General features: G+C 42.0%; 1 protein-coding gene across 3 annotated transcripts in view; it reads right to left on the bottom strand.

Moving 5' to 3' along the window:
* The window catches only part of col5a1 (procollagen, type V, alpha 1), a 75265-nt gene that overhangs the window by 42308 nt on the left and 14527 nt on the right, over positions 1-18430 (bottom strand). For all 3 annotated transcript variants that reach the window (XM_080876476.1, XM_080876474.1, XM_080876475.1), the window contains exons 2-4: positions 17188-17355; positions 11344-11557; positions 10839-11001 (exon numbers count right to left, since the gene is read on the bottom strand). In XM_080876476.1, coding sequence (XP_080732602.1) covers positions 10839-11001; positions 11344-11557; positions 17188-17355 — 545 coding nt within the window. The remainder of the gene's footprint in view (positions 1-10838; positions 11002-11343; positions 11558-17187; positions 17356-18430) is intronic.

Here is an 18430-nt window from a genome sequence, read left to right as displayed (position 1 = left end):
GGAATTCAGTGTTTGAAATGAGGTCACACTCAATAAGAAATAAACCCACTCTACAGCAAAATAGCCCCCTCCATTTGGAGCATTGCACCGCTTTCCTATTCACATGGCATTCTTGCACTTCTCTGTTTTCTTTTTTCCCCCCTCCATCTCCCACAGCAGCCAAAGGAATGTCAGGGTACATTATGGCCACAAGTGGTATTGCATGAACCTAAGTTTTCCAAGACGAGACTATTAATCATACACCAAAGCTTTAATTAGCACATCCTCGCAGCACGTAGAGCACCATGGCAGAAGGCGCTTAATGATCTGTGACATGTACACAGAAAGAAGAAAGAAAGAGGTCCTTGCTTGCCTAGGTAGAAAAGTATACTGTTGCACAGGCCCTGCTGGGGATAGAAGTTAAAAAAAAAGGCTGACATCCATCAACCTCCACTAGAGTTTATAATGAGGCTCTCACTATGACTTCAGCTGTTTTATGAGTTGCATATCTGTATAAGACCTCCTTTAACTTTTAGCCTCAATTGCCAGGCATGTGATAATAGTAAGTCCACTGCTTTCTTGTGTGTTTTGTTTTCTACACCGACATTGAAAGCTGCACACCTTCACAGTAAAACTACTGTCGAAGTCTCGAGGCGGCATGGCAACCACTAAAGCTGGTTCTGATTTCCTGTCTTTGAGCCTCTTTTCACCACAAGTCACTCCACGGATTCTGAAGCCAAATGTTGCATAAGCTACTATTTTACAGTTAGAGGGGAGGAGCTAAATGTTCCCTATACTATACCGCAGACGTATGCTGATGCTTAAATTTCTCATTTTGAATTCTGGCCCTGAATGCCCAGCTTAGTCCAGCAACCCATTAGAGCATGAGGGATTTACTCCATTAGTGCAAATGGGTTGGGCTGTGTCACCATAATTTTGACGAGGGGAAACGGCAGTGCAACTGCAGAGTCAGACATTCAGCGTGTAATAAGGCTGATTGGTTAACAGGACATTATAGATTATTCTTCACCTCACGAGTCACATCACAAGGAGCCGATATGTGACCCCGAGAAATGAGGTGATTGACATCTGAGACAAAGGGTTAAAAAAAACAACCAAAAAACCCTGGTATTATTGCATAACACCCAAACGCTGGGTGAAACCATAGAACACATGCAATCAGCTCTCCTGTTAGAGGAGGGACAGTGATATTTTTCACTCTGGAGCATCATGTGGCACATCAGAGCAGTGCTTAAGGCAGAGTTCTCAGACAATAACAGGGCTGCAGTTGTCAGCATCTCCCCAGACTCCGCTGAAATACGACTCTGCTCCTCGCCAGAGCTCGCCTGATGTCGAGCTCTGGTGTTAAAGCCATCGCCTGTGGCTGTGAGCGACAGCCAGCCTCACTTGGACACGATTCACGCTGAAAGACACCTGCACGCACATAACATGTTAAGAGCGCAAGGCCACAGCTCGCAGCAAGAATGCAGAATGGGAGCAAATCCGTACAGATCAATGCCACTGAAAAATTCATCTTTTCAGAGTTTTCCTAAATAAAATATCACACAGTCTTTTAAGCTTTTATTCCCCAGCTCACCCTATTTTCTTTTTTTTTCTTTTTTCCCGAAACACAACACTGCTAGATTTTTCTGCTTATGTCCAGATGGGGGCAGGAGAGTGCTCTGGTGATCACAATGCCAAACATCTGTCTCCATTTGTATCTGACCCACAATCATGCAGGGTGGACCAAGTTCATTGTGTTCCGTCTTCTGAATTACAAAATGCGATGGATAGGACGAAAATCAATATTGGTGACATTTCAAAATCATCACATCGCATAATGAACGGGAGTAAACGTGGCTATGTTTGGAGGTTAAAAGTGGACAGTTACCAATGCACACATATTCTTCTTCCGTCTTTTTCATTTTACTTGCACACACAGAGACATACTTAAAGCATTAGTTGAGCATAGACCAAAAGAGGTGCATTTTGATTAGAGGAAGGGCCTAAGGCAACTCCCCCCGCCCTGCTGGTGGAGGGGCAGGCACTGTGTCCCATGAAATCTGCACCTTCTCAAGCTTAGAGTAGCGTACCACGAAATACACAGCACAAACCAACGCTCATTATGTTCACATATCCACGGGGACATCTGATAATGGTTCTTTTTACCTTCTAAACCTCACAGGAGACAAAGGCAGCAGTCAAAAGAAGAAAAACTCTAGGTGAGTTTTCATCATTTTTATGATCAGATGTCAGCATAGGAAAATGAGTAGGTGGCCCCCAAAGAGCAGAATGTAACTCTTGGAGGTCTTGCTGCAGTTTAAGGAGCGCTACTTTCCCAACATATTTCCACAGTCACCCCCGAGCTCCGAGCCAAGCGTTGGTGTCACTGCCAGCCCACACCGGCGCACTCACATGCAGCCCCAGCGTCTGGGCATTGTCCAACCTGACCACAAAAACCAAACAATAAGCTGCAGAGGTCAGCTCGCTGCATAGGGGAAATAAATCAGAAAGGACACATGCATAGAAAGTCACATAACCACGCACATGTAGGTATAGAAGTATATGTGTAGACACACGCACGTGCAGAAAACTAAAGCAAAATGCATAAATGTAAACCGTCGTCAGACATCAATTGAATTTTCATCCACTTTCCCCTCCAGACTCTAGTCCAATCTCAGTCCTCAGAGCTGCTGCCAACAGCAACATGTCTGTCTGCCGGCCCCACTTATCCACAACACAGCCCCCTACAGTAACCATTCCCCCACCTCATTGTCGCTGCCCAGTTTTTTGATTCCCTCTGGATGTCCCGTGTCACTCTAACCCTTAGTTTCCCAGCCCCTGCGACACTCACTGCACATAAGACTTTAATCCCACATCTCTATGGACTGCGGGAAGGCATATTCCCATTTCCTGTTCTTTTGGGAAAGCTGAAACCGCTTCACTCACCCAGGAGGGCATTTGGCTTGGGCATTTGCTGAAATCTACATTAAAAAGTGCTGAGGGCACACTTCACGGTTTGCTGACACAGTAAAGGAATAACACGGAGAAAAAAAGGGAGTGAAATATCAACTTTTGACATGAGTTAAGGAAAATCTTAATTATCCGTGGAAATTCCATCTATCCCAAGGATAGTGATGTCTGGCCTAGAATGTACAGAGTAGTGTGCTTTTTCAGTGAAGCAGGATGTATACCTTGGACAAGATAATGCAAAGAAGCACGTGAAGACATAAGTATGTGGAGCAAGTGGCTACTAGGATCCAGGTCCATATACTTGGGGTTTAAAGTTATATCACTAACCACAACCCTTTTCCACAGTAAAGGCAAAGACAGCTGTGGCTTAAGGAGTACAGTTGTCTACTAATTAGAAGGTTGGTGGTTCAATCCACAGTTGCCATCATAGTGTAATGTTAGGTATATAAGTACTTGTGTGATTGGGTAAATTAAACTTTCAGTAAGGACTTTCAGCATCATACACTGAGTTCTTTATTAGCTAAAGCTTTCTGCTGGAACTTTTTTCAAGTGCTGATTAAACTTTATCATATATTTAGGGGCTGGGTTTTGTGCATTGCATTGCATTTCACTGGAGTTTGCATGATATATGTGCCCTCTCCATTTATGCCCACCCCTCACCCAAACTGGTTGCATCTGCCGCAACTGGTTGCATCTGGGAAAGTTTAAACAAAAAGAGGTTTTGCTGGAGGTTTCTTCCTGTTAAAAGGGAGTTTCTCCTTCCCACTGTCACCAAGTGTGCGCTCATAGGGGGTCATCTGATTGTTGGGGATTTCTCTGTATTATTCCAGGGTCTTTACTTACAGTATAAAGTACCTTGCAGTGACTTTAGGTGTGATTTGGCGCTATATAAATAAAATTTAATCTAATTGAACTGAAATGCCATTACAAAGATGTAAATGTAAAAAAAAAAAAGACTGACAGCGCCACTAGCTTCTGACTTGTAAATGATCATGATGATCAGTCAGCATCTCATAGAAATAGTTTCAATATAAACTGAACATCATGGCGTCTTTGGATTAAGGATTTATACTGTGGCAGAATGCATTTGAATTCAGAAAGCAGAGTGTAAGATGAGTGAATTGGATTTAGGAATGTAGTTACAGAACTTTCTCTGAGCTATATGTTGATCAGCCATGTTTGTGGCCTTCTCAGTGTCTGCGCTCAAGGGCTAATTTGCCATCACACTTCTGAACAGGGGATTTGAGGGCTCTCTACATTGCAATTCAGGGTTATTTGAGACCTTGAGATCATTTGAGATGATCTATCCAGAAACACTGGTCCCTGGCTCACACGCCGTACAATCCCTCATCCCTCATTTGGAGTTCTCAAATCAAATCAAATCAAAATTTATTTATATAGCACATATTAAAAACAACAGTGTTGACCATAGTGCTTCACAGTCAATAAAAACATGAGACAGTTAAAACAAACAATAGAAGAGGACAACAAACAATAGGTAACAACGCAACAAGCTAAAACAGCCAACTAGACAGAATCAAAAGCCAAAGTAAAAAAATAAGTTTTAAGACGTAATTTAAAAGACTGGATAGACTCGGCAGTGCGAATATGAACGGGGAGGTTATTCCAGAGTCTGGGTGCCACAGATGCAAAGGCCCGGTCGCCTCTCGACTTCATTCGAGTCCTAGGTTGTGCTAGGAGCCTATGGTTGGATGATCTAAGTGCCCTGTTGGGATTGTATGAATGGAGTAAATCAGAAAGATAACTGGGCGCTAAATTATTCAAAATATTAAAAGTGAACAAAAGAATTTTAAAATCTATACGATATTTAACAGGGAGCCAATGTAATTTGGCTAAAATTGGAGTTATGTGTTCATGAATTCTCGTACCTGTTAAAAGACGCGCAGCTGCATTTTGAATTAACTGGAGCCGGCAAAGAGAGGAGTGTTGGAGGCCCGAGTAGAGGGAGTTACAGTAGTCCAATCTGGATGTAATAAATGCGTGGATAAGCTTTTCAAGGAGTTCTGTAGAGCAAAGACAGCCCCGGGCGAAACTCTGCATTAAATTCTGACTGTGTTACAGTCAACCTAACAGAAAAAATGACCCAGCACACACTATACTAGTGAATTATATTGAGTAGGGGGGAAAATGCATACACACATAAGATTGGGGCTACTTTTTTTTTTTAAAGTTTCTATAACATTAGGAAGTCCTGTGTAATATATGAGCAGTGTAAATGAGAGACACACTTTTGTAATGCTTTGATTAATTACTATGTGTACCACTTTTATTGTCCACTTGAAGCCGGATCTCCTTTTCCCCCCTTTCTTTTCTTTGTGGAAGAACCTAAATTTCCACTTATAATTTTTTTTATACAAAGCAGTCATGGAGACCCAAGCAGGGCATCAAATTTCTTGGCCTCCTCTAATGGGGCAAAAGAAGAGAGGCCATTATCCACGCATTAGAAAAACTGAACAAACTGCTACTGCTTTCTGACACCCAATGGAAATCTGAGGTCACGTACATTTTTAACAGTAGAGCCACAAACTGAAATGCTTTTACTAAAGCTACTGAAACTATTAACTGAGAAAAAAATTAATAACACAGGAGCCAAGCCAAGGTCTGGCAAAGTCACTCAAACTGACCAATGAAAACTGAGTGACAAAGGGTTCAAAGTGTATTGGGAGATTGCAAAGTCTGCTGCAAATATCACTCATTCTGTCAAATCTTTACCTTAGATGACTGAAACATGTGAACAATAAAGATGTTGGCGGGAAAAAATGGAGGAAAGTCCTGAGGTGAAGATGGGAAAACAGGATGTGTAAAAACCCATCAGGCCATGACAATATTAAAGCTCATTATGAGCATCAAGCTCATGTGTTGCATTTTTTTATTAGTTTTTCCTGGCTCTATCTGCTCTACAGGGGCCCCGCAACTTGCTTCTTTCCACTCCGACTGAAGGCTTCCAGACCCATTCCCCTGCTCCCTTAGTCTTACCCTATTACTTTTAACCCTCCCTATTCATTTCATCATTAATCCTTTATTTCTGTATATCTAAAGCGTAATCATCTTCTGTTTTGTTACCTATCCTACCAAACTTATCACTCACCCTCCCATTCGCTCTTGGGACAGCCTATCAGCGGATACCAAGGAAACCTCTGGATGATGTCATGTGGTGCGGCTCCTGTTCCAAGACTGACATCAGCTGGGGAGAGAACTCCTCATTCTTTCCAGCGAATGACCCAACATTTTTGGCTTCTGTACCCACACCTCCTGTTCTGACCTCCCCCTCTCCTCCAGCCCTTCTCATTTCGGAACATTATTTTGTTTTCTGTACACTCAAAACTTCCCTCTGATGTCTTCCCCTATAACAGGCCGAATATATCTTTCTGTGATAAAGACTCCACCATATCATTGTCCACATTCATGGAAGTTGCTGTCTGTGCTTTTGGCCAGACAAGAAGTGCTGTGTTTGCACATCTCCACCTCAGTTGCTTCAATTCAACCGCTTTCCCCTGTGGATTAACTCTGAGTGGGGCCAAGTGGTTCATCTGTCCCACTTAGGTTACCTCAGACCAACCACAGGTCGCCATTTCACTGAATGCTACTTACAACTAAGGGATGGGTATTAAATTATCTCTGATTGTTCTTGGCAAACTCAGTTTGAAACAACATTGAACAAGGAAATCAGGGGTACATTTAGAATCTGGAGTCTTTCATGCAGAGATAAAGAGACACTAGAAATACATCCAAACAGAGAAACAATAATATCTAATCTGTACCCACAGGTATATCTGTCAGAGAAGTACCCTTTAAGGTGATTTAGCTACTCTTTATATTGCAATTTTGTTATGCTAATGTTAATTTGATAGTTTTCAAAACACCTTAATCTAATGTTGGTTGATGACACGCTTATTCTCTTAGAATGACCAGTCTACCACTTTTGTGTAGATTTTGCAAAGACCAGCAGGGGTCAGCATTCCAGGTTGCATTCCCAAACATAAAACGGCACCTTGCTTTAACTCTTGTGTGAATATTTTCCGGAGCTAAACATATAACAGAAAATAAGTGAAGGTTTAATCGAAATTAAAAAATATGAGGAAGAGAATGTAAGGGTATGAGAGTAAACAACTTTCTAAAAGACCTCATGTTAGCTAGCTATGTCAACCAAGCTAAATGCTACACAGGCTACACTCTCATTTGCTGTTTCAGGGAGTTTGTTCATTGAATCAAAGAACTGTTAATCCTAATGAGAAGACCATAGCTGTGGAAAGCACTCTTAAGCAGATTTAAACCACAAAATGATGATCTCAGGGGTGACACTGGTCAGCGTAACCAATATTTCAACAATCAAGGCGATCTTTGACTTGCTTTCAAATTAATGGATAAAATGAGTGTAGTCATTTTTATTACATTCATTTTACATTAAATCTGCTTTAAACACACACAAAACTTTATGCTTGCACTTCCGCATTTCAGTGTATGAGGAGTAGCTCTACTGATCCATGGTCATCATCTCAAAACAAGTGAAAACTTCAAGAAGATATTTCACACATGGCCGGCCCTCCCTGAGCCTGGTTCTCCAGGAGGTTTCTTCCTGTTAAAAGAGAGTTTTTCCTTCTCACTGTTGCCAAGTGCTTGCTCATAGGAGGGTCATGTGATTGTTAGGGTTTTCCCATTAATATTGTAGGGTCTTTAACCTATGATATAAAGCAGCTTATACTGAATAATGGCGGCAATTGATAGCATTCAAACAACAATCATAGAGAAAAAGGGAAAAAACAAAAGATTACAATTAGTTTGCAACAGCACCAATTACTGTACCTGGTTCCAAAAAAAGTTTGCTTACTTGCACACCTAAAAATCTTTTTAATTCCCTTCACACTTTTTATTGGCACAAGCGCAAACACTATGGAAGCCCGTTTCCGCCACTAAAAAAAAAAGGATCCATAACTCAAAATTTCGAGTTATTTTCTCGAAATTCCGAGTTACTTTCTCGAAATTTCGACATATTAACTCAAAATTTCAATTTATTAACTCAAAATTTTGAGAAAAGCAACTCGCAATTTCGAGTTAGCGCTGCCAATCCGTAATCTACATGAATGACGTCATTTCCTCGTTACCCGGAAGCTGAGGCCCTCAGCTACAAATGCTACAGCTAAGCTACCGGTATTACATCCAGTCGTGAATGCACAGATTGCTGAGTGTTCTCAGCCTGGCTTCACAAATTATGAAATCCCTGTGTTATTAGCTGAATCACATGGTGTTACTATCAGCAAACATACTCGCGAAAGCGCCAATTTGTTGGGATCCGTTTTTGAGTGCGCGTTCCTCTGCGCCATATGCTTCCAGGTGTATATTTTTGATTGGCAAAGCTAACTCGAAATTTAACTCGAAATTTCGAGTTAATAAGTTGAAATTTCGAGAAAATAACTCGAAATTTCGAGTTATGGATACTAGCTTTTTTTTTTTATTTAGTGGCGGAAACGGGCTTCCATACAAACATAGCACCCTTAACCAAGCAACTAAAATAGAGTGGTGCAAGAGGACAGACAGGCTCTTTGTGACCACAAAAACCTTGTCAGAAACCAAACCACAAACCACCTAAGCATATAAGTACTGCTTTTCTTCTTACTACTGTATGCAAAGGAAAGGCTCCATTAAAAAAAGAAGTATAGCACCAATCACCAATCACTCTGATTTAACAGTGTGATAAATCCTAATCTTTTCACTTCATGTTTTTCTCTCCAAAACAAGTGAAATGGATTAAGAGGCAATACAGGCAAGAAGGAAAATATGTAAATGTGATTCGGGGTTGTACTTTCCCTTTAGGACCCATTAAGTATGTCATTTTTAAAATCTCTTATAAATCAGCAATTACCAGCAATTATGTTTTCTTTTTAAGTATCGTGCAAAAAATAAAAATAAAGGTTTGCAGTTTTCTGAAGAAATTGACCTGGAAATCCCCAGACTCTAATGTAAAGGTCTGACAGTGAAATCACATATGTTATTTTGTGTTTTCACACTTACCAGCTCTCGGGGGTAACCAGCTCTGGCAAAAGTCAACACGGGATCAGACTAAACTACAAAGAGAGTAATGAGAGGAAAAGGAGTGCAACCTGAGCATAATTTGGAAACTATGTGGCATAATTTCCATTTTCTGCAGCACTGGAGCCTGTCCTGTCTCCTAACTGGCAGACGCACAGCAGGGGGGGCTTTAAACATCTCCCACAAAATATCTGTCCGTTCCCACGGTAACTACTGAACTGTTACCGCCGCTAAAATTGCTGGCTAAGATTTAATTGTTCCACTATCACCCCGATCTCCTGATTTGTATGCTAGGGGCAAATAATAGAAGTAGAGCAGAGTTACAAACGGATAAATGCCGTCATCTTTTTGGCAGCTGTGAGCTAATAGGCTGAAGAGGGGAAATAATGGCTGTAACACAGAATGCAGACATATAAACAGATGACACGATATCTTTATTTGTGCTCCAGTAAAATTGGCATCCTTCCCTTTTTCCCTCATGAACCACATTTTCCCCACAACATTGGATAAAAAGCTTCATATGTAGAGTTCATTTTGCAGATAAGTCTCTTACTTAGAAACTCGATTTTGTTTACAAGGCTATAATTTTGTCCATGTCTTTCAGGGAAACTTTAGCGACAGTGGCTAGGGAAGTGATGTCATATTTCTTTCTCTTCATCTGATACGGCTGAGTAACAGTAAGGTTAAAGGTCAGCTGGCTAAGGATCAGTCACATCAGTCAGCCTCTGTTACTAATTATTATTGAGGGCTTTGGCCTCGCAGACTAATCCCCTCTTTTAAACAAGCACAACTCCAAAGGGACAAAGGCAACACTATTCTTTGTGCCTCTCAGAATATTTTGGTGTGTCTGTGTGTGTGTCTGTGTTCCTCACAAACACAGGGGTCAGGTTTAAGAGACACACATATTCAGACAAAAACTTGTTACAGGAACCCAACAAAAGCTCTCTTACAGGAACTGTCCAAATGAATTCATAGTGCACAAACACTTTTGAGCCATATCAGGGACTTGCAGGTATTATAAAGCACAAAAAGCTTCTTCTCACCAGTCAGATTATCATACATCTTTTGACTCCCTATCTTTATTAAGCATAAACGGAAGAGAAGGGGTGGAAGGAATAAAGCTCTTATTCTAATAACTGAAACAAGTAGCTGCCTGTGGAAAAACCTCTGTAAAGCGAAGTGTCATAGCCCTTTTAAACAAAGAATCCAGACGTGAAGCCGCAAAGAGAACTATAACAGCTTGATTATAGATTTAGCTACAATAAGGCAACACTTTGAAACAGCAAAAGAGGATGAACTGAGCAGCAAGCAAATCTAGCACAGCTGGCAGCAGAAGGGAACTGCAGGACACCAAGTTCTTTTGCGGACGATGTGGGATATGTGGTACCTTAAATTAAGTCTGATTTACGATTGTGTGCGTGTGAAAGAGTGGGTGGCAGGAGGATCAGATGCTGGTGGACTAGGGCAAGCCAAATATCTCTATAGAGGATGCGGCCTCTCCCGCAGTCCCCAATTTCAAGCAGTATTTCAAAAGAATTGGGGACTGGGGATGACCACCATTGGCACCACAGCCACATGTGTCTGTGCTGTAATTAAAAAGGATGAGTCTGATTATATAGAAATGGGCCTAAATCATCTGTTTAAAGGCACTGTTTGTTTTGTTTTTTCATTTTCATACAGCCTTTCAACATGAAAACAGCAAAAGCTGAAGCTAATTTGAACCTGGAATAAATGGCAAGCCAGTAGTCCATGAAGCAAACAGTCCCAAATGACCCATCAAATTTGCCAAATTATACTATATACAAAGCTCGGATTAAAAGTTTGAGTTTAACGCCTACCTCAAAGACTTCTTCATCAAGTATTCTTGTTCCAAACACTATAATTCCTTTGGTATCAATGACTGGTTGGGGACTTCGGAGTAACTTCTGTGTGGTCTTCTTTTTACAGTCCAGAATGAGGGTGATGGTCTGCTTGTGCACGCTGATGGCCACTCGATGCCACCTGGAATGGGAGGTACAATCAATTCACACACTTACTGGATTACAGGCCTCTTTTTGTGTTTGTCCATTTGAATTCGAATCTATCCATCTCTGTCTTCCAAAGTGAAATACAATCTCAAATCCTAGTTGTTAGTAGCGTAGTGAGGTTACGCAGTCAATGACACTTAAGGTTGAGAGTGACAAAAAGTTGCTTCCAAACTTCTAAATTTAAACAAAACTGCTGTCAAAGCCTACCATCATCGTGAGGGTCCACTCTAATAGAATGATTTAAAATTGTTTTAAAAGTAGAGCCTGACACGCTTTTTAAGCGTTTTGTACAAGTGAGGTGAAAGACTGCACTTACTTTCCGTCGGCTAGGTTGACTCCTCTGAAGAGGGGGTAGTCCTCGGGGCTGGGTCTGCCTGTGTGGTCCTCATACAGGAAGACTGGAGAGCGGCCCACTTCTAGACCAAGCTGCTGGATGCCCTGTTCATTGTACAGAGACAACAGGAAGGACTGGCTGCCCTTCTTAGGCTTCACTGTGGCCATGATGGAAAAGTCCTCAGGGAAGACATCACCTGGCAGGACAAATGGTGGGTTTGATAGAAAGAGAAAAACATTTATTTTTTTTGGAGACTTATAAGCAGCCGTAACCATTCATCATCGTAAGAGGAATGAAGTATGAGGTTTGCTTTTGCAAGGTTGTAGTCGTTGTGTTATTTTAGGAGACTGACTGTGTTCTTTGATGTCTAAAGGGAGTGTGGTTATTTTTTACTGATGCTTCTAATGGAAATCGAACAAAAACTAACAAATATCATTTATATTGGTGGAATCAAAGATTTGGTTTTGCGCACCAAACGGAAACACCAGAAATTTTTGAGTGCCCAAAATATAACCGGATAGGATTCATCTGAACGGGTTGGCCGGTAAAATGAAAGTTAGCGGGAGGAAAAAAAGTGGATCGATTCCAGCGCAGCGCAGAGTGAAAAGCATTAATGACAAAAGCATGTGATCCCCAGAGACTTCGTCAAACTATCCTTCAAACTCCTCCTCTCCGCTTCTCTCCTCTGCCACAGCTGATGGGTCTAGCAGACGCCGAGACACCAATGAAGGGCTGGAGAGGAGCAACACATTTTTACAGCAGAAATAATGAAAGACACATTGCCTGGAAATGGAAATACCAGCAGTATAGTGGTATTTAAACGCAGAAAAATATATAAAGAGGATGTGTTGGCCTCCGTCTGCTCGGCTCCTTTGAGAAGCCTCACAAGTTCCTGCATTTTGCTTCAGTGTGGAAAACATCTGCCAGACAAATTCCTGTAGTGGGGTGTTCTTAGGACCTCCAAAAAGGAGGAAGCTTGCCAACTGTCTGTGCAGACTGTTGCTTCCCAGATAGTGCTAAGGTCTGACTACATTTGGGAACACAGATGACCTTTCAGAACAGGAGGCAACCAGAGTGTATTAAAGCCACCACTGTTATCTGGATTATACTGAACATAAGCAAAGAAACCACTTGAATTCCAGTTGTAATCTCCAGTCTTTAGCATGTGTGGAGCAGAGATTTCCAGACAACCGGAAAAGAAAGGCAGGGTTTGTGGCTACAGTGGCTACGCTGGTAAAGCCCCTTACCCAGCCACCATATTCAGAATATGAAGACACTGCTAAACTAAACTGGGGAAACTTTGGTAATACTAGCCAATCAGACAATGTGGAGGAAAAAAAGAGGACCTCAGTCGGGTTAGAGAAGAGAAGAGACGAGAAGAGAAGACAATTTTTTAGTCTAACCTTCAACTGCAAAGCAGTTTTCATGGGTTTTAAGAAGTCGCTGTTTACACAGGCGACCTCTGGTGGTCACATGAGCGCACAGCAAACACGAAAATGAATAGCTTATTTAAGGACGAAGCAGTCTGCCTTGTAGTGTCCTTCAGATCCACACCGCCACCTTAGCTCAGAATATTTGTTTCAGCAAATACTCGTATACGTATGTCATTTCTACTTGGTAGTCAACCGATTCTGAATTTTGCTACCGCCACTCGTTCGCTTTCTTCTTTTTTTTCCCATCGGCCTTCAGCCTTGTCAGCATCTGGACGTCTGTTTGCCTTCCTGTCTTGTCTTCCTGCCTTTTTCTATCATTCCTTCATTAAACGCTAGGCATCAGATCGCATCATGCGGAGAGCACATGCCTTGGCAGTGAGCTCCCTCAGGAATTCTGCTTGGCATCATATGAAAAACATTGCTTTAATTGACAGATGCTTCAGTGGGACGGTGCAAAGCAGAGAAAAAGGAGAGACAGAACACAGACAAGCAACAGGAAGGCAGCTCTTCAAAAAAAAGCTCCTGAGATGTTAGCGTTTTGTAAGGAAGACAGATCCACAAATCTTTGGCTGATTGCATAGTGAACATGAAATTAAAGCACTATGATATAAACAATGCAAGTGGGAAATACCAGAACAAAGAAACACAATTAAGGAAATTTAGTGCTGCATCTGTCTTGCACAATAGCCACGTCAGACACTCAGGCAGTGATTCAGCAGTGGTTTGGTGAAGGCTGTTTGTTCAGAAGTGAAGGGTCAGCTAAGGGGTGAAAGGGAAACCAGAGCACACGGGAAAATGAGTGGGTGTTCTGTGGAGTGTAAGCAGCAAATTGCAAAGCATCGTCCTACTGTATCTGCCCTGCTGGGACTATAACGACCCAAACCCAGCATGAGAAAATCTAACCCCCCCACCAGAATGTGTTTCTCAACCTGCTGCTCCAGGCCACCAGATGAGAGATACCTCATACCTCGTGTGTGTTCGTGTTGTCAGTGTGCGTCTGTGCCAACATGGTAGGAATGGAAAGGCTGGGGTGCCAACAGTCCCGAGAGTTTACTCTGGCATCTCAGCCACCAGTGTCAGGCCAAAAAAGGTCACAGGAAACTCAAAGACGCCTCCAGCTAGCCAGACTAAATCCAGCATTTTACTCCAGATTTTGCTGAAGAGTTTGTATCTATCTTTTATTCATCACGTAGGAAAGGGCAGAGGGAATGTCTTGTCCTGTGATATCATGCTACAGGTATGTGATGTGTACGCCTGAGTATTCTTCCTCAACAAAACTTACAGAGCCTCAGAGAATGCACAAAACGTCAGCATGGGACCCGGTTATGGCGGCACTTTCTCGGATGATGTCTGCCATCTGTTAGAGTGCATACACGCAGGTAATGGGGTAGAAAGCTTTGTGTCCTGTAATTGGTCATTCAGTCATCACTGTGTCCAACTCTCTTCTTCTGTATGAGACAAGCTGCATTCCTGTGGGACTGCATATTGCTGCAGAGACAACAACTGCCTTGCAGAGCTGTCTGTTTGCAAAGGAGTGCACCTAGCAATAGGACGAAACAGTGAAGTGACTTAACATAACAGTAAGTGGCTCTAATGTAAACAGCTCCCACTGTACAACTTAAGAAAACACTAATAATAAAAAAACATTTTAGCTGTGATATGACATGTTATTACTGTCTTACTCTGGAGTCATTGAGCTTGCCCTCAAAGATCATGTTGTACATCTAAGTCTGAGATAGGCAATTTTCCCATGGGCCCACATGAGAAACTATGACTGTTGTGGACGGCCACACCAATGAGCTTGGAGTTATTCTATAAACTCTTTATAGGCTTATTTGTGCAGCTCTCCACAGCAGACTCCCTGTTTCTCATGGAGAATTAATTGTCCATCCATGAATTCTACAAAATCTTCCAAATAAATAGTAGTAAACACGATTACAACCTAGTTTTGCTTGAAATTAAATGCCACTATATATGTAGCATGTGGCACTGAATGCAACATATCACTCTTGAGGGATGCTGGCACACAACAGAACCGTGATTGCTTTTACAGCTTGTGAGTTAAGCTGTAGCAGAAGCCCCTGGCCATCTGTGGTCGGTGCCGTCTAGCTAATGCAGTTGTGACCACAGGTTTGCAGGCTAAGTTACAGCTAACCCCATTCAGAGAACCTAGGATTTGCTGAGTCTTTCTTCCTTTGGTGTTTGATGGCTATTGTTTATGATGGCGCACAACATACGCAGAAGGTAAAGAAAAAAATGTTCCAAATGGACAAAATTAAAATGCCCAGATTGGGATTTACTGCAATTTCCATTGCAATGAATTCTCAGATGCTTATTTGTTCTTGATGGGTTGTAGTTTAAGAGAGAGGCAGTTTTATTACCCAGTTTCTTCCCAGCTCCTTCAGTTAATAAAGGTAAGAAAGGTCTCTTCTGTTCAGGGTGCCTCAGAAGTTTCAAATGAATCATCTCTTCCACATGTTTGCCTAATGAGTGCATGTCTGCACTTGCTCTTTTCCAACACATCATCACAAGCTGTCTGTGGCTATGGGGTCACAAGGCGGTGTGATCTTAGCCGGTGCTAGTGTGCTTTTGTTTCAATACCATTATTGTAAAGCAAAACAATTGTATTTGTATGCCTTTATTTTCTATGTGTGACTTTTTTGTACCTTTTCAATAATTAAAGCAAACTGTACCTCCAGACTGAAGTCATAACTCAAACTGTACCTCCAGACTAAAGTAGCAAACTTAGTTAAAGAGGGGAAAAAGAACCGGATAAAATGACCTCAACTGCCTTCTGGAATATATTAGCTCTATGTTCTTGTACCATAAAGGCAAGAGATGGCCACATCACAAACACTGCGAGTGAATTTTAAAGCCTTCAAGCCAACGACAGCTAGTTAGTCTGTTTGCACCTTAAGACTGTGCGGTGCCTGTTGTGAATTCCTCCAGTTGGTTTGTTTTATATAGACTGTTATTTTGGATGATCCAGCGTAGCATGTGTGTAATTACAGCATGTGTGTCTAAACAGAGAAAGCATCAAAGTGAACAGTATTTGTTTGATTGGAGGGCATGTAAGGGCATGCAGCCCACAGGAGCCTTGCAGCTCTACATTAAGCCCCTAGGAAGAGTTATGCCACGGATCAAAGATCCACCAAGGCCAATGTAGCATCTTAGAAGACCACGAATGGAGTTGCCATCCAATCTAAACTTTGTGGAAGCTTAGCGCACAGGAAGGGATATTATTTCTCTCTTGTTGCTATATCTAGACCTCACCGGCTTTTTATATCTGTAAGCCAAAGGAAAGGCAACAATCACAATCATTTTCAGAAATTGGTTGTCTGGGTCATGAAACTGTGGGTTTTTTAATTTATGTTTTATGGGGAAAAAAAAAAAATACAGCAAAGACAAAGGAAGAAAACACTGCAAGGCAGAAGCAGTCTAGGAGAAATGATAGAGGGAGAAGCGATGACGCTTGAGGGAAAAAATGAGAGAAGGAGGGAGAAGAGCAAGGAAAGAGCGCTGGAGAGGGAGGGGAGAAAGGAAAGAAGCACTGCAGCACAGTATATAGCAGTAACTCAAAGCCACGTCAGCATGATAGAACACAGAAAAGTGGAACCCCAGGCTTCCCTCCCATCCACCAACCATATTTTCGCTGCTTTTTCATCACCCAGCTCCTCCTGCTGCGACATTAAATATTACAGGGCAATGCATCTGATGTGCACTTTCATTATCGTTCTTTTACCAACATTTGCTAAAAGTGTCCACACGTGGTAGGCAATTTGTTTCAGTAAAAAATACAGACGCACTTGGACATGCATTAGCAAGATGTCAACATGTTTGCAGGGGACTTAAAGATTAAACAGCAGGCACAGCCATTTTAAAACCTAGAAGTTAAAGGTAGAGTCGAGATAAATTATCAGCTTATGCTAATGGACAAAACTGCGAATCTGGAGGGGGAGAAAGGAACAGGCTAGACGGGAGCAAATGCAAAATGCTATCCAGCCAAGTTAAGACGTTATATTTGGAGTTTAATGTGAAGTAGGATTAAAGGTCACGAAAGCCAAACAGATGGTAAGACTTTAACTTTAAAACCTGGGAAAATGTCTTTAAGCAGAAAAAGGTTTATTCCCGCTAAAAAGGAGTTTTTCCTTCTCACTGTCACCGAGTGTTTGCTCATAGGGGGTTGTCTGATTGTAGGGGTTTTCTCTCTATAATTGTACGGTGTTTGTGTTACGATATAGAGCACCTTGAGGTGATTGCTGATGTGATTTGGCGTTATTGTAGTGTTATGTGTTTCATGTTTGAAAGAGGAGAAATTCTTCATTGCAAGTTCTTAAATTACTTCTTAGTTGAACATGTGCAGCATGAAAAGTTCCTTGAGTCATATACTCACCTGGGTACAGCTGTTTGGTGGGGGCACTGAGCTGGGCATCTTTGGATACTCTGTAAGCCACATCGGGTCCTTGTGATGACCTTCTATGTGAGCACAATCCCGTTGTTTTCGTAACACCTTCGGGTAAACTGTGAAAATCTAAAATCTTCAAGAGGTCTGCTGGTTCCACTGCAGAGAAGAGAGAGAGAAACACACAAAAAGGACATTAGATTCATATTCAACAAACTTAACTTCGGAGCATTTGGCTAGTCTCTATGAAGGCCAGCGCATTGCTAAAACAATGCCACTGCAGAGTTTGTGCAACTCCAAACTTCTGCATATTAAGCAAGCCTTAATTATGGCACACTCAATCTATTTTCTGTCCTTTGCTGACTTAGAAGCACTAGTTACTCAGCAGGAGACTCCACTGTTGTGGTTCAGTGAAGATTTCTGTTATCCATTTAGGCGCTAAACAGAGACATGCCCATTTATAGATCACCCATGATCACTGGTTTCAGCTGCACCAAAACCCATCCTTCCATCTCTTTCCCTGCTATGTTAAATCTACCGCTGCCTCCCTTAGACCACAACCATGCAATTAGCACACTCTCAAGCCGGTCGTCCAAGCTGTAACCAGGCCACCACAGAAGTACACTAGGTCAGAACAATGTGACACGAGGTTTGACCCTGGACCGCACTGTCACATGCCAAAACCACCCAGGACAAACAGCTGTTCCTGCAGCCAGATGCACAGATAGCAAGCTACCCAATGACACACATTAGTACCAAGCATTGCCCAAGAAAGGTTCTGGACAATAGCACACAGGGTCACGACTATAGGGACGGTCACATAATGACTGAGGATCAAAGGCTGTCCTCATTTTTGAAAGGACAATCTAAAAAAAGGACAACAGAGGGGGTTATGGCAGTAGAGTTAGGAAAGAAAAAAAGAAAGCATTTTTGTATTGTTATGTGAATACCAAGGGCCAACCCACTAGACAAGATTAAAAACACGCCCACACACAGGTAAAGCTGTGTCTTTTTCGGTCTACACAGACCACACACATTGTTTAAAAAAATGTTCAATGGTCCCATCCATCTAAGAGTGAAAGGGCTGCTAAGAAAGGTGAACAGGCATCTCTAAATAGTCTTTGAGTGCATTCTCCATTGCCCTGCAGCAACCTCCAGCTGGATGTCATTACACATGACTCACGTTCAGAGCAGATCAATTAAAAAGAAAAAAAGGGGGGGAGGGGGGCGTCCT

This window comes from Rhamphochromis sp. 'chilingali' (assembly GCF_963969265.1).
Source record: "Rhamphochromis sp. 'chilingali' genome assembly, chromosome: 2".
Classification (NCBI taxonomy): Eukaryota; Metazoa; Chordata; class Actinopteri; order Cichliformes; family Cichlidae; genus Rhamphochromis; species Rhamphochromis sp. 'chilingali'.
Note: the sequence above shows the minus strand (reverse complement) of the source record. Positions and strands in the feature narration are given on the sequence as shown.